The following is a 22,026-nucleotide window of genomic DNA, read 5'->3' as shown; positions in this document are numbered from 1 at the left end:
CCTATGCATACCCAAATTGCGTACTTGTGTCCATTTCAAATGGTAGTGTGCTGTCATGATATAATTTCTCATAGCACTAGCAAGAGTTATTTACAGTTACAGCATTTGGTAGAGGCCCCTCATCCAGAGCAACTGAGCAAGGCCTTTTTTGGGGGGCCCAGCAGTGGCAGCTTGGTGGTGGTGGGATTTGAACTCGTGGCCTTCCGATCTAAAGTCCAAAATCTTAACCGCTGTGCTTACCACCTCTCAAGAAAGCGTTCAAGTTGAACTGCATCGGGCACGGTTGGGCTTTTGACCCAGGATCTACCGTTTACAAAGCATTCACTTAAACTAACTAAGCCTATGGCCCTGGCATTTGGCCAACTATTTTTTGTTAAATATTCCTGTTTGGTGTTTTTGCGACCAAGGAAAATGAGCAACCAAATTCAGCACATTACAGAGGTGGAAAGAAAAAATAATCATGGATCCGTTACTGTACTGGAGTCTTGTACTGTCCAGCCAAAGATCTCCATAAACAGACTTTACATGCACAGGGGGTCAGCTGGTATCATTGATAAAAATGCAAATTGAGAGCAATGTCTGGACTGGATGTTTTTTTGTTTATTTAGCACCAAGATGTTTCTCCTTGGAGGCAAATTCCTGGTCAGGTCACGGGTCTGCAAGGCAGGCGAGACAACCCATCCCCTCCCCACCAGTCGCTTTCCTCTCCCTTTCGGTTATTCTGCCTCTCTGTCTCATATTAAAAACACATGCTGGGGGGTGAGTCAGGCAGCTTTCGTGCTCCAACTACGACAAACATGCATAAAATTGTGGGAAGCACCGCGACCTTGCGAGGGATGCTAATTAGGAACCGCAAGCTTTGGGTTCCCGAACACACCATTCCGGGACAATGAAAAGAAAAAAAAAAGAGGAAAAACATGACTTGGCAACATCGGGAAAATGACTTGGCATCATCTAGAATACAATCGCCTGAACAGAGATGCGTGACCTCGACTGCGGCCAAAATGGGAAATTTGGGATCGCTGGAGGTTTACAGCGCTGGATCTGTGTTTGGGTTGTAGCTCATGACATAATCTGCCCAGGCAAACACCGAAGCCTGAAAGTGAGGGTCGTGCTGAGGGCTTCGTCTACAAGCCAAGACAAACAGGGAAAAAAGGAAAACAAAACAACAATCAACAGAGTCATTGAGCTGCCTGAGACTTGGCAAAAGATCCGTCTTTGTAGTGCACGTCACCGGGACATTGGAATGAATTATAGCTCTGTCCTCATGACCCGAACGGTTCTGCCGTTTACAGTCTGGACATCTGATTTCAGGCTAGTCAATAATTTCTTGTATAGTAGCTGTAGACTGGGTTTTTTTTTTCTATCTTGAATTGAATTGGTGTACAGAATTTGGTTCAACAAACTTTGCTTGGTTTAATGGTACCTAAAAAATAAGTAAAAGGGCCTTGCCTTGGGTTCAGCGCCAAATGACGCAGTAAAAGTAACCCCTTTTCAGATTCTGGTATCATCAGCAAGCAAATTCCTGTCTTTTGATGTGCAGGGGGGTGAAAATCAAGCATTTATGACATACCATAAATGGAACACTGACAGGTAATGAGTCACTGAGATATTTGCGGATGTATGCTGCCACGAGTGGTATTTTTGGAATTTTCCATGCAGGGGTGTATGACGTTCAGGGCCATGTCAGTGGCTTTACTACAAGAGATTACAGATAAAGATAAGCTATCATAGGGAAATCTACTTGTAAAGCTACTTGTAAGCACTATTTCTACATCAAACGACGTGTGGACTGGAGGTAAAAGGGTGATAATTTTTTGTGCTTTGCATTTGTATACCAGAGGTCAATCAATAGTGAAAAATAAGTCAAATCATTGGGACAGCATATACGAGCTGGTATTTAAAAGTTTCAAGACTAGTTTTCTAACATGCTAACAGATGGCAGCACAAGGCTGCACGCACAGTCACAGGGAGCACCGACCTTCATAAGTCAAAATGCGTAAAGACATCATCCTGTGAAACTGGTGCTATTCTGACCATGTCTGCTATTCTGACCACGTGTGCACTCTGCCACTGAGCTCTCCTTAAACGTGTTTCTCGCCGGAAGCACTGTGATCTCACTTCCGCAACCCGCCCTACTCGCCATCTTTGGCTCCTACAGACGTAGAAGTGTTCCCAAAGATGGTGATCCGGCTCAAAGCTCGCCATTTTGACACCTTTGCGGAGATCCAACGCGAATCGCAGTAGACTTCCAGAAAAGTAGACTTCCAGGACACGTTCCAGAATTGGCAGGATCGCTGGGAGCGCGTTATAGCTGTGCAAGGGGATAATTTTGGGTGCTATAGGGTGTAAACGTAGATAAATTAGCGACAAGAAAGTCGTTTGTTTTGAAACTTTTGCAAACACAGTACAATGGGTAACTATGGGTAAATTTCCTTGTGTTGTAAAAATGCAATAATCAAACATTGTTTTCTTTTTAGGGAAAATAAAGTTATCACTTTCCGCCAATGCGGAAAAGAAACTTGCCCAGAGTATGCAGCTGGAGCTCACCTTTTACTCATACACCGACCGCGCATGTGTGCATTCCGTAACCAGGCTATGTGCTCGCATAGGTATGTGTGTAACGTCTGGGTCGGTGAAAACTGTGAGCTCAGAGCTCTGATCCTCCACAGAACACACACCAGCAGACCTGCCAAAGCTCGTCCCTCTGAGAGGGCCGAGAGTGCAACAAGAACGACCCCTCGAAGTGCTCACGGAATTCATACACACACACAGTTCTGGAATTCACACACTTGCACAGCCACACATCTTGATTTCTTTGAAGAAAATAAATGCTGGTGCTCATTCATTGAGGGGTTTTTGTTTGTTTTTTTACTTACCCTATACACACAAATACCAAGCTGGGTATCACACAAACACACAAAAACACACTATACACACATTTTGTCTCATTAAGCGTTTTAGAAACACACAAACTAAAGCATTCCAACCGATCCGTCAACTATGCATGCGCACGATATCCTCCACCCAATCCTTCATTCGTTTCTCGTCTTCACTGGCAATTACACTAAAGTTATCGAGTCTCTCTGAAGGCCTGGTGCAGATTTAGAGACTGCGCTAAGGTCTGGATGCAGGAATGGATAGAATCTGTTAAAAGAATCACACTCATCAGTTATCGGAGCGACGTACGAAGAAACCAAATAAGTCAGTATAGAAGACAGCAGGGGGGACCGCTGGGGGAATCCATCAACCCGTTCATCTTTAACCCTTTCAAAATCCAAACCATAAACTCCAGGTTCATCAATGTCTGAGGAAGAACCAGTGAATACGAGTCAACAGTCTTTCACTAGAGATGGAATGAAGCCAGGGTCCGACCTACAACCATACTCACTAACTAGATGATACAAACTCAGGACGAATACAAAGCTGACTCTTTGAAGGGGTCATGATGCTAAAATGTCACCTCATGTCTATACAAATATAGTGTTATTATTTTATTTATATTATATTTTTATATTTAAATTATGTTGTTATTATTATATATATAAAAATATAAATACGCAGTATGTCATTTACATTACTTGATTTTTTTTCCACAGCTTCTTTATGAGGACCCTGAGGACAGGGGCAACTCAGTCATGCCTCGGCGCACAGTGCAAACTTTTCAGTCATATAACACGTGTATAGAAAAAAGACTAAACAAAACTTGGAGATCTGCCATTTTGCAAGTTAAACAAAGGGCAGGACGGGTCACTGGATACAAACACACAAATGTAAAGACGTGTGCACCACCCAGTTGGTGCTGGGAAGAGAAGTGTGCTTGTGTACAGCAAACATACAGTATACTGTACTGAGGAGTATGTTCAGAAACAGACTCCAACAACAACAATGCACTACAGATCATTCCTCCCTGTGGCCATCAAACCATATAACTCCTCCCTCTGAGTGCTACACAGCTGCTCTATAATATATAGTTATTGTATAATGTCTTGTATTATCTGTATATAACCTGTATTATATAACAATCTGTATAATGATATACAACTTATCTGTACTATAATCTGTATTATATTAATATCTTTATATTATGTGCCAAAATTTCAATGTATTAATAATAATTGTTACATGTGCAATAACTTGTATAGTATACTTTATTTGAATTCCTTAAATATTAAGTTTCATTTTATTACACTTAATGAAAACAATTATCGACAATCCTTTGCAGAACGACATGTTTGAAGAAAGACACCTTTTATACGTGTATAGTGGCAGTTGAAGCACGTTGAAGAGGTTAGTTCCTGTCACCACAGACAGACAGGTACCTCTTGTAGTTCGTAAGACCAAAAATAACAGGACTTTGAAGACGTCTCTATGCAGGGGTTATTGTGGAGACGCAAGAAACTAATTGCTTTGAAACAAACCTGCTGACCAGACAGATTTGAGAAATTCTACTGAACTGCAGCATGCTAATACAATCCCAACATTAAAACGTGACCAGCTAATAGAACCGTACACGTATTCGTAACCAAACTGTTTCTGGACAGGGTTTTCTTGTTTTAAGTGTGGAACATAGTTCAAATCTGATTTCCCTCACGAATGTATAAAGTGCCACTTTGAGCGCAGTGTCCCTGTGGCTACTCAATTCGTACCAGAAACACGATTTGTTATGCCGCGATTCGTTCCCTCGCTGCCACTTCCTTTCTTCGCCAACGTTTTTAGGACGGTCTAAGGATATGGATTATTTTGTGTTTTATATACAGCTTCAAGAATTTGTCTTAAACTTTATAAACCGAGGTAGGTACCGAACCGTGAATTACATGTCCCCTTTCACCCCTATTACCTATAAAAAAATATATATATATGCTGCTACAACATAGCTGAAACCCTCCTCAAGAGCAAAAAAACGCATTCTTCCACCTGTTGCCAAAAAAAAAAAACTGCAGGTGAACAAACACGGGGGCAATTCAGGAAAATTGTCCTCAGCTGGGCTTTAACCCCCTCTGGGTGACCTGGCCTGAGGGTCAACTAGCCATTGGGGGACGGAGGATGCGAGCTCATCTCTGTACAACTAATAGTTTCCATGTGAGAGATGATAAATGTCACCATCTTCACAAGGAAATGAAACTATCCCTCCCCCATACATTGCTGATTTAAAGAACACACTCGACTGCAATCCCGAAACCAAACACACAAACCTGATATTTGGTTCATTATTCAGCGTAGGACACTTGATTGATTTGACAGCCGTGCACCTGGAAAAACTATTCCACCTCAGTACAACTCAGGTTTAGAGGATCTCATGTGACCAGCCGTTTCTTTTATTAATTCGTATTTTCTCTCCAATTATTCACGGCCCATTCGCACCCACTAATTATTCTGCAGTATAAGCATGACCTCATAGACGCCTACAACATGTTGGTGTCTTTCTTATCAGTGAGGAAAAGCGTAATGTCTTCATTTCCACCAAGAGCTCAGGAACGTTTATTAAGCATTTATATCTTAATTCATGATGAAAGAAAGGAATTCATTTAGGAGTAAATTGAATTAATAAATAAATAACTATTGTGTGTTTCGTAAAATGCAGACGTTTGTTAAAGTATACCGAAATTAGTAGAACTGTTAAGTAGAGCATATATTTTGGAAATTAAAAAGAAAACTTTTATATATATATATATATATATATATATATATATATATATATATATATATATATATATATATATATATATATATACACACACACACATCTGTAATACCCAAATGGGTTTTATATAATAAAATATTTTCATTTATTTAATTTGTGCCTATTTAATTGATTATTTAATCAATATTGTAAAAAAAAGTGTACATAAATTAATTTTTTTTAACCCACATTTTTTTAAACCAAAATTTTGAATAGTTTTTAAAAATGCAAACTGTTGATGTTCACACGTAAAAAATAATAAATAACATTAATAAAATAAGACAAGCAATTTTATGTTTTGCATTTCTTTTTTTATGTCTTTGCATTCCAAACTGTACCAAACGTGACTTCAAAACCGAGGTACCTACTAAAATGTGTTGGAAAACTGAAGACCACCAAAGTCAAAACAATGGAAATAAACAAATCAAAAAGTTTTTTTTTTATTATTATTATTATATTATACCCACCAAATTCCACTCTACCAGTTTACCAAACAAACTGTACCTTTCAAATGGGTTATTCTCCTTATATCATACGATCATGGTATAAATCACTGTTTCGTTTCTTTTGACATATCTCAGGTCCTGAAATAAACTTAAACCAAGTCACTAAGACCCTAATAAAGTAGTGAAAAAAAGCAAATCACGACTCGTTCATGTCAGAAGCCTCGCTGCGTAAGCCAGCAGTGTAATCATAAACGAATCATGTATGATTTTGTGGAGTTTTGGACTGTGGTTCAGGATCATTTCTGGCAGGACCAGCGCTCCAGGCTGAGGTGTTTCATAACAACATTCTTTAAGAGTTAGTGCTGCCAGCTCAGCTCCTCTCCTCTCCTCCTCTCCTCTCCTCTCCTCTCCTCTCCCTCCTTTCTTATCCTAACGTCTGATCAGTTCAAGCGCTGCGGGGCAAAGCCTTGCTAACTCACACAGGTATGAAGAGATCGGGACAAGAAGACTTCGTATTAATCATGGCCGGCTTTCCTGAATGCCGCGGCTCCGATATCGCCTCTCCCTTTTGTCTAATGCTCGGATTCATTACAACTCAAGAAAGTTCTCTCCTTTACCAAAGCTCCAAACAACTCACTTTGAAAACGGCGAAGAAAACAAAAGTTCATCGATGCAGGCGTAATTAGCATTCAACTCCTGGTGACCCATTAGATTAATTAGCTTTATTTTTAAAAGTTGAAATCGATCCAGAGGGCTTTCCAGCTGATCCTTATCACCTCTCAGGGTTAAGCCTATTCTGCCCTCTATTGGCATGATAAAGAACTGAACAATCTCTGAATCTCAATTAAACTGCAATATTTTTCACAAGTTTCCCTGGAAAACTTCAGCATCATCAGCCAATAGAATTCATACCAGTCATTTAATAAAACAACTATCAGTACTTACACCACTGGGCTGTCTGGGCTACTGTATTAATTCATGTGTTTCCATCTACGCTAGGTGTAATCCGGCAACTGACCCACTCAATCCAACTTTACACCATCAGTTCACTCATCCTACTTAGAGTCCATCTATTCATCTAGTGCCAATGATTTTTCCGATATTGTGTTGAGCAAACCACGTCTTAAAAAGTTACTTTTCTCCCAGCTTACCTATACACCCAATCGATTAGTACATCTACTCATCCATCCATCCATCTATCCCAGATGTAGTTCAGCTATTAAACCTTTGAAGCTGTTGCCTGTCCATCCATCTATCCAAAATCATCCATCTATTCAAGGTGTTGCCCATCCATCTATACATGAATCCCAGCTGGGATCATTACTACATCATAATAATTACACATTTCACAATCAGATCATCCATCCATCCATCCATCCATCCATCCATCCATCCATCCATCCATCCATCCATCAAACCATGCATTCCAGATGTTGTTCAACTATTCATCCTTATGAGCTGTGGTCTGTCTATCCATCCAACCATCAATCCATTCATCCTTCCGAGCTGCGGACTACCTAACCACCCATCAGTCCATCCATCTATCCAACCCATTCAATCAATCATTCCAGATGTAGTTCAGCTATTCATCCTTTGAAGCTGTGGTCTGTCTATCCACCCATAACGTCCGTCCATCCCTATCTTGAGATCTTCATCAGTACCGATCAACTGGACAAGAAACAAACGGCCCACAATTATGTAACATCATGTCTACCTGAATAATCTTGGTCTGGCCTTTCAGACTGATCCCAGGTCAGCACTGCTTGCTGGATGCAGACAGAAACCTCCTTTATCAATTAACCAAATAAAAGCTACTCTAATTAAAGACATTCAGATTAAACAAACTTGACAGGCCTGAAAAATGAGCTCTGTGACACACGTCACTGTCCATCGTCAGGACCATCCCACCGGCTTCTCGCCCCGAGCCTGTGGCATGCTGGGAAATCGTTCCGCTGCCATCCAAATGTATTCATTTATTCTGAAAGCTCCGGAGAAATTACACAGCCGTGCTGTCCCTTGCCCCAAACGGCATGTCCAGATGGAATATTGTGGGTTAAGCCAGGCGGAAAATAGGTACAAGATCACTGGCGGTGTGGAAGTGTATGCACACACATCCACCCAACCACCCACACACACCCACACACCCACACGAAGTCACCTTCATGTAGACCAAAAGTTCTCTTTTTATACTTGTTACTGTGACATGATAAAGTCCAATCTCTCTCTCTCTCTCTCTCTCGCTTTTGAAAGAGAATGGAAAAGTGTACCTCTCTGTCAGCCTTCATTAACGCATTACCACACCACGCACCAGGATTCATCAAAGGGCGCGTGAGCACAAGTCAGAGCGGAAGACGAGTGATCTGTATCACAGGGAGACCTCATCACGAAGCTGCTTAATTTCACCTCTCGCCCCGTCTTTTTTTCATTTCTAATTAATTAGACACACTTCTAATACAGGATGAGTGTAAAAACGAAAACAGAGCTCAGACCTCAGTGAAAAGGAGCCTGCGGGGGCTCCCACGTGAGCAAATCAATACTCCAGGATACAAAACTTTTTGGTTGATTGCTCTGCTCAGTTTTGCAACTTGGTGTGTGCATTTAGGAACATTTGAGGAAACCCTGCCACGCAATCACATTCCAAAGACATTATGTAAAAAGTCTCAGGACTGGTATATGTGGATATTAGACATAAATAAGTAAATGGAAATTCTTACCTCTCGGAGTACTGCGCTGCCAAATCCTCTGTAGAGTCCCCAAACCCCCTGCACACCAAAATAACGTACATATATAACAATGAAAGTAAGGAATATATATGGATATTGTGTATGGTGTCTGTGAGTATCTATTAAAAGAGAGAGAAAGAAACAGTGTGTGTGTGTGTGTGTGTGTGTGTGTGTGTGTGTGTGTGTGTGTGTTCACACGTGTACACACACCTCTTCACGCAAAGTGGCTAGCAGGACGTGGTGTGTGTGGAGAGACGGGGAGGCCTGAGTTCTCTGCTTTACCACTTCGGTTGGGACTCGGATCAGACATGCGACCTGCACGTGGGAGACAAGACAACATACGTGAAAATATCACATACTGATATCACGTACTTAACTTTCCCATCAATCACCTAGTGTAAATTGTGCTTTTCATTCACAGGAGATCTTCATGATGCATTTGACCACCGGTACTTATCGATGTATACCGTATGCAATCGGACCATTCGAAGAGCCTCAAAGAACCTAAAATACTTTCAGAAAATACGAGATGATGAAGCACTGGTTATAAAGGTGTGTCACAGGTTTAAATAAATTAAAAATCAACATGTAAACAGATTTGATTACAATTGTCAAATCAGGGGACCTTTCAGACTATGACTCAACTTGTGCTCTTTTAAAAGGGTGCTTTTATTTATGTCCATCAATCCATCCACCCGTCCATAAAACAGTCAACCAAACCAAACACCAGTCCACTAATCCACCAAATCTTTAATCCACCAGTCCTCATGCATCAACCAATACAAACACCACTTCACCAGTACATCCACCAGTCCATCATCATACCAACTGACCAGTACACCAAATCATCCACCACCTAACCAATTCTTCATTCAGTCCACCAATCCATCCACATATCTCCAATCTCTCACATCACCCAGAAAAACACCAGAATAAACCAAACACCTGAGATCTTAAAGGGCATGAAATGACACTTCCATGTAGCGAGAGCGCCACTCTGTGGCCTGACGCATCCACTGCACGTTGGTTCGAACAAGCTGTCAGAAGACGTCCTCAAGCTCGTTACCGTCCGAGTCATTGTTTTATGAGGCACCGTGCATCACGTCTCCTTCCTTTAGTCCTCGGAAGGATCAATAATGACGGCACTAAACAGGAAGGGAAGTGGATATGACAAGCAATTCGTGCTTTAATTGAAAGCCGGGTGTGGGGGGGGTAGGGGCTGGTTAGGGGTGGGTTGGGGCGAAAGGCAATTTCAAAGCTACTCCTGAGGGGTATTATAATACAGCAAATAAATTAGAGCCATTGTTTATTTCTGAATCATTTGCACAAAGCTGTGAAGTGGCACAAAAGGAGGACCCGGGTTGCCAGATTGGCGATATTTCCTTATTCCTGGCATAAAAACAATAATATAATAATATTGCGCAGGCAATAAACTGGAACACTCTTTACTGGATGATGAATTATGCAGCGATTCATCTTTATTTACTCTCAGCAGCAATAATTAGATGCCGGATATCTGACAGGACTTCGCACTTCATACTGGAGCAAACAAAGTGGCCCACAAGGAAAGAAGATGCTGAGTGACGTTGAAGAGCTAAAAGGAGTTTCTTGTCTTTATAAAGACAATTTCTGTCTCTACAGACAAAAGTTTGGTGGACACTTGAACATATGGTGGGTATGTGCTTTTTTAAACACCTCATTCCACATGTCTCCATCTGCTGTTATAAGAAGCTTCACAGTTCTGGGAAGATGTTCTACTAGATTTTGTGGAGATTTGTGGAGTCAGCAATCACATTAATCCCAAAGGTGTTCTCCTCTCAGGAGATCTTTCACTGCAACCCATGTGAAGCAGATCTTCATGGAGCTGGCTGCAGTTTTGGGTCTCCAAGTTCAAGTGATCGATATATTCCTTCTTTCCCTATTTTCTTTCTCTCTCCTTCCTGGCTGCCCCTCATTCCCCCCCTTTATCTCTCCTCCTTTATCCGTTTTTCGACATATCTCCTACCTCTCTCATTCCTTCACTCCTTTTCTCTTTTGTGTTTCACTTTTTCTTCTGCCTTCTTTCCACCCTTCATTCTCTTCTCTCCTTCTACCCATCGTCCCTGGATCTCTTCTTCCATCCTCCATTTATTACTTTCCTTCTTTGTTTTCTCTTCTTCCTTTCTCTCCATTCCTTACTTTCTGTCCTTCCTTTCATCATTTTTCCTTCTTTCCTGTTTTCCTCCCTCTCATTCATTCATTCCTTCTCTTCTCCTTTCTACCTTAATTTTCCATTTCGCTTAATTCATCCGTCTCCTTCTTTCACTCTACTTTCTCGCCTTTCCACCACTTCACTCCTTCGCTTCTCCATTCCTCCTTTGTTTTTCTCCTTCCTTCTTTCCTCCATCTCATCATTGCTTCTCAATCTCACACTCTCCTTTCTGAATTGTTTTCCTTTTCCCCTCACCATCATTCTTTACTTTCACCTTTGTTCCTTCTTCTATCTCTCCTTCCCTCATTCCCTCTATTGTCTCCCACCTTCCTTCACATATCCTTCTTGGAATTACTTTATCGTTCTCCTTCCTTCTTCTCCCCTTTCTTTTTATGTCTTATTTGCTATTCAAATAGTTTGCCTTATTCATTTATTGTTTTCTTGTTTCACACTTTTGGAACAAATAAAACTGTTTCTGCACTGGATATGTTTTTCCAATCTACGGGTTCTTGTCTCAAAAATAAAACGACGAGACGTCAGGCAATAAGAAGCGAGGAATAAGATCAGCCTGAAGCGTAGGTCCCCGTCTCCCAGATCACATCCTGCTTTTCGAGAGACGCAAACGAAAGACTCAGTGCCACTCGACGTTCCAACAGACACCACGAGCTCCTGCAAGGTGCTGCTCTTAAAAACAACAAAACAAAAATCTATTCTACCTCACCTGCAGCTCTCCCTGAGGGGGCAGCGCTGCCTTCGAGCATCCATCTGCCAATGGAAAAGAAAAAAAAAAGCAATATCTAGCCACGACAGCCTCCGCTTGGACTGTAATAGCGCCATTACTTATGCAGACACATAACATTTTCCATCTGCCAGTTCATATTTGGATCATCTGCCTACACTTTGACCCCCGCGGTCCGGACGCCTCTACGTGCTGGGTGAATTCGAGAGGCGCTTTTCCGAGTGATAAATCACGCGCCGCCGCCGCCGCTCACTCCGGGTCGAGGTGGGGCGTATACACTGTGGCACGTTGGGCAGATGCCAGCGAGTCCTCTGAGGTGAAAAGGGCACAAGGTATATTTCCTCTCCGCGCTCGGGAATCCGTCGGCTTGACAAATGAGCTCGTGGAGGGAACGCCGTGCGATCGGGAAGGAAGATAAATCTCACGTAATGGCTAGATAACGGCCTGCTCTATACCTGACACAGCCTATCATCCAGGGCATTCTTTAATGTGGAGACACACACACACACACACACACACACACACACACACACACACACACACACACACACACACACACACACACACACACGGCAAGAGCCATAACGCAAATATGATGTTGAAATCCATGATTAAGCTAATTAGATTTGCCCCGCCCACCGTTACCTATTAGACCAGCCCTTCATTTGCATACTGCAATCTGGTTGGCCTTTGTCTTCCTTCCTCCTTTCTCACTCTACTTCCTTATTCTCCTGTTTCCTACATTCTCTTGCCTTTCCTTTCACCACTCATTTTTCCCTCCCTCCTTCCTGCCCAGGCAATTTACTACACCTTTACTTAAACTGCTGTTCTGCCTATTTCCCCACCTCTTTCATTCCTTCTCATTCCTTGGGCCTTTGTGTTTTTTTACCGTCCCTTATTCCTTCTTTCTATTCCTCAATTTTCCTCTCACTTTGCACCTGCCTTCCTGTGTCTCTCCTTCCTTATTCACCCCTTTCCTACACTCACACCATCCTTTCATCCACCATTCAGTTTCTCCTCTCCCATTCACTCCTCTCTTCCCTTCTCCTCTTTCCACCTTTGCTTTCCTGTTTCTCTACTTTAATCCTTCTTTCCCGCCCAGCCAATTAACTGTCAAATACTCCTCTTTTACTTTCTATTTCCACTTATTTCCTACTTCCTTCTCACTTATTTGTTTTTTACTGTCCCTTTATTCTTCTCTCCCTTTGTACCTATTCTGTATCTCGGTTTTTCATTTTTCTTCTTCCTTTCCTTCTTTTCACCTTTGCCTTTCCGCTTCTCTCCTTTCATCCTTCTTTCCGTTCTTCTTTCCTGCCCATCAACCATTTGATTTACATGTACAGCATTTGGCAGATGCCCTCATCCAGAGCCATTTTCATTCATACAACTCAGCAGCTGAGGATTAAGGCCTTGTTTAACGAGCCAGCAGTGTCATCTTAGTGGGAATGGGTTTTAAACTCATGACCTTTGATCAGAAGTCCAACATCTTTACCACCGAGTTACCCCTTCCTTCACCGAGTAACCCCTTCCTTCACCGAGTAACCCCTTCCTTCACCGAGTAACCCCTATACATTGAAATATATTACAATTATTACTAGAAAAAGTAAATACACTACATACAAAAGCAATGTATGTGAATTACAATACATATTTATAATTTTACACAATTTATTACATATTTTCATTTATATTCTTGCTCATCACCTCCTTCAGATTATTTATTTTTATCACTTTATTATTTCACTTTTTTATATTTGTTCTCTAGAAATACAATCGAGTTGAATTTTAAATGAATAACCTATTAATAACTTATTAATAATCTATTATTATTATTATTTTATTCAACATTTTAACTAACTGGCTATTAAATATAATTGCTCTTATAATTAGTTAAATAATTATGAGTATTATTAAAAGTATAAGAAAAGGTCAGAGACGCAACTACTAGAATGAAACGGGCCGCAAAACTTTGTTTTAATTACAGAAAAAACAAACAAAAAAACCCCCCACACAATTACCGAAGTTTTTTGTGACTTCTGCAGTAAGTTCAGAGGCGAAGAGTTCAGTCTCTGAAGCTCTAAAGTGCAGAACTCGGCCTGCTTTTGATCAACATGGTAGGCAGCGCAGAGCCCGTTAAAGTTTTGTAGAAATCCCAGAGCTACGAGTTCAGCCAACATTCAGGTCGAGTGAGAAAGAAGCAGACATGATAATATTCTCTGTATAATGTGGAAAGTCCAATAGTGAGCGCTACAAACAAACCAAACGGGTTTTTGTTGCGAAGACTGCGAGACGACCTCATTTTCCTCCTGATGAAACGCATTCGTCTCGCTCTCGGGAAGAGTTCAGGGGCTTTAATCCCTAACACCTCAGATTACAGGATTTGGAGAAGCTCCTTCCCAGCACACAGAGATACAGACTCGGCTCGGCGCCGCTAAATCTGCGCTTTGAAGTGCCTGAGTCCCTGTGAAACAGGCAACGGGTTAAAGTGAGGGCTGACCCCGTCCTCAACTCGTATTCAAACCAGCACCAGCTTCATTACTGCTCACTATATACATACAACCTAAAACTATTTTACACAAACTTGATCAGGAGTGTTGCATCATGGGAATGTGTAGGTGTGGAGAGGTATTATATATAATACATATTATATATTATACACTTCCTGGTTAGCGGCTATTGATTCTTTAGCGGTCTGTATTCAGCTTCAATTCTCTCTCTCAAAAGGTAGAATCCTGACAATTCTGCATATCGAGGGAGTGAATGAATGAAGGATGGAATGAAGATATTTGTTAATGTCCGCTGAAATAAGTAAAACAGTTTTGTAGAACATTTTGTAGAACAATTACATATTTAAATGTAACACACACAGATTTTAATCAAAATATTCAAAGAACCAAACTGAATCGATTCATTGAGCCAGTGTTGTGAATTCAATAGAGTGGATCATCACTGTAGCACTATTATCTTCATTATTTTAGCTCACTAATTCTGACAGAGTTTATTGTCCTCTAGCGAAGAACAGGGAGAGCAACTTTTTTTTATTAAATGACCCAGACAGGAACATTAATCCCTCTGGTGTCTAAGTGACTGTAAGAAGAACAGAAAAGTGAAGAAAGAGGAAACGTACGATTTCTCCGAGCGACGCCGCAATCATGTGTGTGACCGGAGCCATGGGTGCAGAGAAACAGCCGGAGAGCACCGACTTGGTGCTTTCATACGTGACGAAGAAGGCAGCGGCTAGAACCCAACATATACACATCCACAATTTACTACATGAGCTCACACAGAGAGACTCTTCTTGTTTTTTGGGTCTTGCGAGTTACATAAAAATCTCGTGAAGTTTACCGTTTGGAAAAGATCCTATGGCAGCAGAAGGCACACCGGCGTAGATGCCCCTGAAGCCCCCGGCCTTGTGGAAGCCCTGCTGACTCTGTAAACGAGTCTTAATAGTGTCCAGGGGGAAGAGTGTGAGGTCTACGCACATACCTGCACAACCTCCAGCCTGGGAGACAGAAAATATAGAAGTGAGACGTTTCCAAATAATTGCAGAAGGAAAACAAGGGGAGATGAACCAGATTTACGTGCTTGGAACCAAGTATCTGCCCCGGATACCCCCAATTTGATCGATTTACTGATTGACTAATATTAAACAGAGTTAAAGAAACTCTACAGGAAATACTTTACTGTAAATCTAAAATGTGTTACAAAAAGAAAATAAAGTTTGTCAGCCATATTCAGAACTGTTCAGGAATGATCACAGGCACTTGAAATAAGTTTTGCCCCAATCCCCATTTTCCAGGGACAATTTACACATCAAGAACATGTTGAATGGATCTGACAATCCGTCCCAATAGCTTTAATAATTGGATAAACCATAGATCTGTTACGATCGTTGTTCTTTTTAAAGCATACAATACTTTGCTCGTGACACTGTTGGTGATTTGGTCAAAATAGAGGGCACAAATAACCAGCATGGCTACCACAGTATTTTGCAGTAACATGACATCCCATCCCATCCCATTTGCACGTAGTGGAACCATTATGTATTTTCCAACAGGAAAATGACCCCAAACACATTGTGGAGACCTGTCCTCCACAATCACCCAATCTAAAACCAGGTGAGATGTGAACCAAAGAGTGAAGGAAGAGCAGCCAACAAGCACTCAACACATTTGGGAACTGCTTCAAGATTGTTGGAAGGTCATTCAGGGTGACTACCTGATGAGGCTGGCTGCAAAGCGCTCATCAAAGCAAAAAGTGGTTTCCTCGTACCATCTTATGGATTTTTTTCTTTCCACAGTCTTCGCTGGTTTGTTCATCAGGGATAAACATTTATAAGGAACTAACTTATAGGCAATAAACCTACACTGACTTAGAAAACATATTGGTTATAACGACATCATTCCATACGTGTTCTTTCATAGTTTGGATGTCTTCAGTATCAAAGTTTAATGTTACAATAATAAAAAACACTGAAGGAGAAGGTGTGACCAAACATTTGACTGGTCCTGTTTATATTTACAATAAGATGGTGTAGTCAAAATAATAAAAAAGAGCTGAAAGACCCAACACATTATATATATTAAATCCAAATCAGATAAAAAAAACAAGCTAATAAACAAATACATTTAAATAATTTAAGAAAACAGAAGCAGGAGGAATAACAACATTACTACAGTAAATTATACATTAGAAGATCCAAAGACAAACATAAATGTTATATTATTACCACAAGCGATGCGATAAACTCCTTTTTCTCCATGATCTGTAGATCTCCAGTTTCCTTTCACTATGAACAAAGTAAGTTCATCGTTAAATTCACCTTACGCTCTCATGACATGACATGGATTTGTGCTAGAAACAAAACACGCCGCTGAAGGACGCGGCCATGTTGGAACCGGTCGCGGGTTGATGACGTCACGCACCAACAGTGCGGCGTCTATTCTGGTGAGTCTGATTAGCAGGGATTCTTTAACTTCTTTTTTTATTTTATTTACAATAATAATAATAAGTAATATTATATACAGTAGATAAAAAGCATGCCTTTACTCCTTTATGAGCTGAACACAGCTTTATTTTCCAATTAAAAGAACTAACTGAGTCAATTAGGATTGTTTACTGGAGTTTCTGATTTCTAACCATCAATATTTCTACTTTTTTAAGTCAATTTTACAATTAGATTATTTTTAAAAATATATTTATTTATTTTTAAATAAAATTTACTTTAACTTATCATATTATTCCATATTTGATATACGCACAACGTGAATTGGTTCAAAATGAGTTTGCTCAGGACTAAAATAACTACATAATAATGAAAATAAAAACATATATATTTATTATTTAAAAGGTGATATTTCATCAACCAGTGACATATTGATCCTCAGACTTCATGATGTCTAAATATAGCTGTTTCACAGCAGGCGATTCTGGCTTTATCTCCACTCTTCCTAATTCATGTCTGTGATAAATTTCAGGTGCTCTCTCTCTCTCTCTCTCTCTCTCTCTCCACATCAGTCATGGTCTATAGCATCTTCTACTTGGTGCACTTGAAGATATACGTGCTGAACGTACCTGATGATGGTTATGATTTATTAGTCGGGCAGTTATATGATTACTAAAACTGAGCATTACATGATTTCTTTCCTATTAGAATATTTACACCAGCACTGCTTTAAATACCACCGCCCTCTGGTGGTGAGAAAACAAACTGTACATAAACTTGAATTTATTCATCAGCAAACGCCTCTTTATACTTTATCACTTAAACCCATACATCCTAAACAAACCACCACTTTCACAGTAGTCACTACACCAGTACTTAATTACTAGTGTTTTAGTGGGGTGGGAGGAAACCAGACAATGCAAAAGAAAGCCAAAACTTTTTTCTTTGATTTAATTAAAAAAAAAAAGTCATACATACCCTATAGTTTAATATTGATATCTTTCTTGGGCAGCTTTACTTGAACTTACTGTTTATTCCACGGATCTGATTCAGCTCAAAACAGCTGCTTTCTAAATCTTTTGATTCGTCAGCTGATTGCTGGTGTGTGCTTGTGAAAATTTGTGGAGATTCATTCAGCCACAAAGGTATTAGTAAAGTCAGGTAGTGATGTAGATGAGGGTGAGGAGACCTGGGGTGCCATCAGCTTTCACATTCATCTCAAAAGAGTTCAATAGGGCTGGAGCTCTATAGCAGGAGATCTTCCACTCCGACACAGTGTAAAGCATATCTTCATGGAGATGGCTTTGTGCACATTGATATGCTGGAACATTCTCTAAGTTCAAGTGAAGGGACAATTTTGTGGTAACAGTTTGGGGAAGAAGCACGTGGCTGGAAAAGTCAGGTGTCTACATACTTTTGTCTGTGTAGTGTTAAAGGCTTGGTTATTACGTTACACAAGGCCGAGAAAATGCCTGATATGTCACGCTGCTACCAGTAGATGGAGACATTTTTCAAGAATTACCTCTCTTAGTTCACTGAGGGAAAGTGTTGTATGTTTTGGGAAAAGGAATGAATTGTGTGATTGTTAATACAAATCATCCAGTTCTTACAAATAAACCATTAAAAGAGAAGACAGCTCAGTCTAATAATAACTACTTACTACTCATACAAATAGTTTCAGACTTTGATGTGATGATTTGATAGAATATCACAATTACACATTGCTGATAATCACACAAACTATTTACTGTTTTACGTTTAGATTTTTTTGGTAATATGTCCTGAAATATCTTGATAACCTCATCTTGTATGATCCGCTAATACACATTATTTATTGTGGGCTGATGAGAGGGGCACCTCAGCCGATGAGGGCAGAGGGGCAGGTGCTCTTGCCACCTGGCAACCTCCCTGTGCATGGTGTCCTATGTGTTGTTGTACATGTAAGTGGACACTGCTGGGCTCTTGAGTAAGGCCCTTAACTATTATTTGCTCAGGTGTATAAAATTAGAGCATAGTAACTGGTTCTAGGTGCCGTCTGCCAAATGCTGTGCAGGTAATTTAAAGGTGTGTGTGTGTTTGTGTGTGTGTGTGTGTGTGTGTGTGTGTGTGTGTGTGTGTGTGTGTGTGTACATGCGCACATCAGCCACATGAACATTCAGCTTATTAGCAGAAGGCATAATTTGCCAGCAGCATAAGCTCTTTATCCTTATTGCAGTACTGGGTGAATACTGTGTGTGTGTGTGTGTGTGTGTGTGTGTGTGTGTGTGTGTGTGTGTGTTCAGCTTTTTGAACTCTGGTCCTCACACAGTGCAGCTCTACAATTTAATATATGCGATGCAGTCAGGATTTTCTTCATGCTCCCTAAAGCATAAAGCTGTACATTACAGCACAGTGAAATTCTTTCTTGTATAACAACAATGTTAGGAAGCTTAATTCAGAGTCAGATGGAGCACAGAGGGTTAAGGGCCATGCTCAAGGGCGCAACAGTGGCAGCTTGGCAATTCTGGAGCTTGAACCTCTGACCGTCCAATCGGCAACCCAAAGCATTAACTGCAGCCATGTGCCTCGACGATCAAATCAAAAACCATGAGACGCATCATAGATATTCACCAGCCATCGTTCTTTCCTCTTCTTTTGTTTTACAGTCCTGGTTGGAGGAAGTGTACATCTGCGATAGGAACCAAACCTGATGATGGTTCCCTCTGGTGAAAGTACCAGCCACACACACACACACACACACACACACACACACAGATCTGTAACAGCAACAGAATTGAACTTCCTCAACCCACACATCCACTAGTGTATGTCGACTTTGCATACTTCTAACAGAAAGCCTGTGTGTGTGTGTGTGTGTGTGTGTGTGTGTGTGTGTGTGTGTGTGTGTGTGTGTGTGTGTGTGTATGCGACTGGGGTGGTGGGGGTTGTTTGAGAAAGAATAGTTACATTTTGTGATTTTTTTTTTAGACCACCATGAACTGAAACATCAACCCGCTGCTCTTAAAAACAAAGCAGTCGAATGTTTGTCCTGATAAACGAGTCTATGGCAGAAGTCTTCTGTGTGTTTCTTTTGCTGCAGGATTCCCATTTATCTTTGGCAGGAATCGTGGAGATATTTGAGGAGACCGGAGAGCGCTGCTGATTCCAGAAACGTGAAAGTCGTCTGAACTTTTGCTTTTTCAGATCGAAGCATTATTGAAGACAGGTTTTATTTTCTACACTGTTTCTAACATCGAGATGAAAAATAATGCAGAAACATTCATTCATGAACGTTCAAAAAGCAACTGAATGACAAATCGGCACAATAGGAAAACTCTCTCTCTCTCTCTCTCTCTCTCTCTCTCTCTCTCTCTCTCTCTCTCTCTCTCTCTCTTTCTCTCTTTTTTCCTGCACCTTAAAGCAGCTGTAGTGTTAAAAGTTTCTGGGCCTGGTTTAAATTATTCAGTTTCCTGTCAAACTCTCGAGATTGAAACCCTAGATGTTGAGGAAATACCCGGAGCAGAATTATACATCAAGTTACCCTTTTCACCCCCGGGGTCTCTCTTCTTCTCTCTTCTTCCTCTTTTGCTTTTGTTCTTTTTTCCTTCAAATCCTTTATCTCCATCTATGGCTGTGGATCTGGACCAGGTCCAGGATGGCTCTCTGATTCATTGCGCGTCTCCACGTAAACATTCGGGTCGGACGGAATCCCCCTCAGGGCAACTCGAACACATACAATAGACGTTAGCATGAATTGAAGTGCAAGCGTATGGAAGCTAAACCTATGGCCTGTGTATTAGCATGAGTAATAACGCTCTGGCTTTAATGAAATTAAGGGAATGTGACTTTTTGGAGATTTCGAACACACTGGTTGGATGGTTAGAGAATATTCTTTCCATTTCTTTTCTTATTAATTATATTAAATATTTGTGTGATTTGCACTTTGCAAGTTAAAATAGTTATTGGCACAATTGATGCTAGCAAAATAAAATATTCAAGTCTGCTAATCCACAAACTTTTGCACTTGTAGTATATTGCGCTATACAAGGGCTTAGAGCATCCTTTAAAAAATAATGTTGCACAATTAACACCACCCACAAATATACCTGCAAAGTAGAATGTATCCTTGACTAGAACAACTTCTCCATCAGAGCCAGAATTAGCTTTAACACTGGTTTAAGAAGCTTTTCTGTGGTATCGGAAAACACAGCCAGGTCTAATTTGGCTGTTCGGCCTCAATTCTAAACGTTATGTCTGTAGTAAACCAGGCGCCATCCTAAAAATTAAGCATGGTGGTGGCAGCATCATGCTGTGGGGATGTTTTTTTGCAGCAGGGACTTGGCAACTGGTCAGGGTTGAAGGAAAGCTGAATGGAGATTCAGCTTGGAGTACAGAGATATCCTCAATATAAAACCATCACTCAGGACCTCAGTCTGATTGCTGGGACAGCTGTCATGCTGAAATGTCGGCCCAGACTGAGGTCCTGAGTGATGGTTTTATATTGAGGATATCTCTGTACTCCAAGCTACCCCAAGCACACAGCCAAAACAACACAGCGGTGGCTTATGGACAACTCTGTGAATATCCTAGAGTGGCCCAGCAAGAGCCCTGAACTATTGAAGATCTACATACCTGCAAAAAAGACTGAAGCCTGGACCCAGAGATAAGTACACATCATATCTATAGTGAAGAGCACTATAGAAATAACTTGAAATTGAAACTCGAACTTGAAGATCTCTTACAAGACCTGAAAGTGCTGTCCACAGCTTGAAAGGATCTGCCATGAAGAATGGCAGAAAATCTCCAAGTCCAGGTGTGCCAATCTGGTTGTGTCATACTAAAAAAAAATTTAAAAGTTGCTTCAACAAAATACAGAGTAAAGGCACTGAATACTGATGTACATTTGATATTCCAGTTTTTTATTTACATACCAGAGCTCAATCCTCATCCCCAAACCTGTTATTCATTCATCTTTTTTTCCACCTATCAAATCTGATCCTCGAGCTGAACTTCTGCACTTTATAAAAGCCCAGCTTTCATCCTCCCAACATTTGTATCCCATTAAACCCCCCTTTTTTCCATTCTTGCTTGTCTTTTTCTGTATATAAAGTGAGCAACAGATATGATTTCACTCCCCAGGGCAAGATCTGAGACTTTCGTGTGAGCTACACTTGTTACATGTTTATTTTTCTCGTATACTGCAAGATTTTGGCAATGATAGTTGAAACTAGGGATTGGAAAAGCAACAGGGCTGAACTTTACACCGGAGCACAGCTTACTCATCACGACTGACACTGCAAAATCAGATGAAGCGGACATA

The 22,026-nt window shown here is 40.8% G+C and overlaps 1 protein-coding gene and 1 long non-coding RNA gene across 7 annotated transcripts in view; one reads left to right on the top strand and one right to left on the bottom strand.

The window, feature by feature from the left end:
- The window catches only part of slc25a26 (solute carrier family 25 member 26), a 39,180-nt gene extending 21,341 nt beyond the window's left edge, over nucleotides 1-17,839 (bottom strand). The window contains exons 1-6 of one of the 4 annotated variants that reach the window (XM_046875431.1): nucleotides 17,706-17,839; nucleotides 16,512-16,571; nucleotides 15,128-15,284; nucleotides 14,910-15,019; nucleotides 9,063-9,167; nucleotides 8,844-8,891 (exon numbers count right to left, since the gene is read on the bottom strand). In XM_046875431.1, coding sequence (XP_046731387.1) covers nucleotides 8,844-8,891; nucleotides 9,063-9,167; nucleotides 14,910-15,019; nucleotides 15,128-15,284; nucleotides 16,512-16,544 — 453 coding nt within the window. In that variant the 5' untranslated portion in view covers nucleotides 16,545-16,571; nucleotides 17,706-17,839. Of the gene's footprint in view, nucleotides 1-8,843; nucleotides 8,892-9,062; nucleotides 9,168-14,909; nucleotides 15,020-15,127; nucleotides 15,285-16,511; nucleotides 16,572-17,148; nucleotides 17,237-17,356; nucleotides 17,444-17,705 lie in introns of those variants that run through there. The other 3 variants (XM_046875433.1, XM_046875432.1, XM_046875430.1) reach the window with 3 other exon arrangements.
- On the top strand, nucleotides 16,546-20,731 carry LOC124402414. 3 transcript variants are annotated; one of them, XR_006928719.1, is made up of 3 exons: nucleotides 16,546-16,729; nucleotides 19,373-19,531; nucleotides 19,807-20,731. It is a non-coding gene; the product is annotated as an uncharacterized LOC124402414 (long non-coding RNA). The 3 variants fall into 3 exon arrangements; XR_006928721.1 differs by lacking the exon at nucleotides 19,807-20,731 and adding an exon at nucleotides 19,695-19,779; XR_006928720.1 differs by lacking the exon at nucleotides 19,807-20,731 and having other exon boundaries at nucleotides 19,373-19,779.
- The last annotated feature ends 1,295 nt before the right edge of the window (nucleotides 20,732-22,026 follow it).

Source organism: Silurus meridionalis, chromosome 19 (assembly GCF_014805685.1).
Source record: "Silurus meridionalis isolate SWU-2019-XX chromosome 19, ASM1480568v1, whole genome shotgun sequence".
Taxonomy (NCBI): domain Eukaryota; kingdom Metazoa; phylum Chordata; class Actinopteri; order Siluriformes; family Siluridae; genus Silurus; species Silurus meridionalis.
Note: the sequence above shows the minus strand (reverse complement) of the source record. Positions and strands in the feature narration are given on the sequence as shown.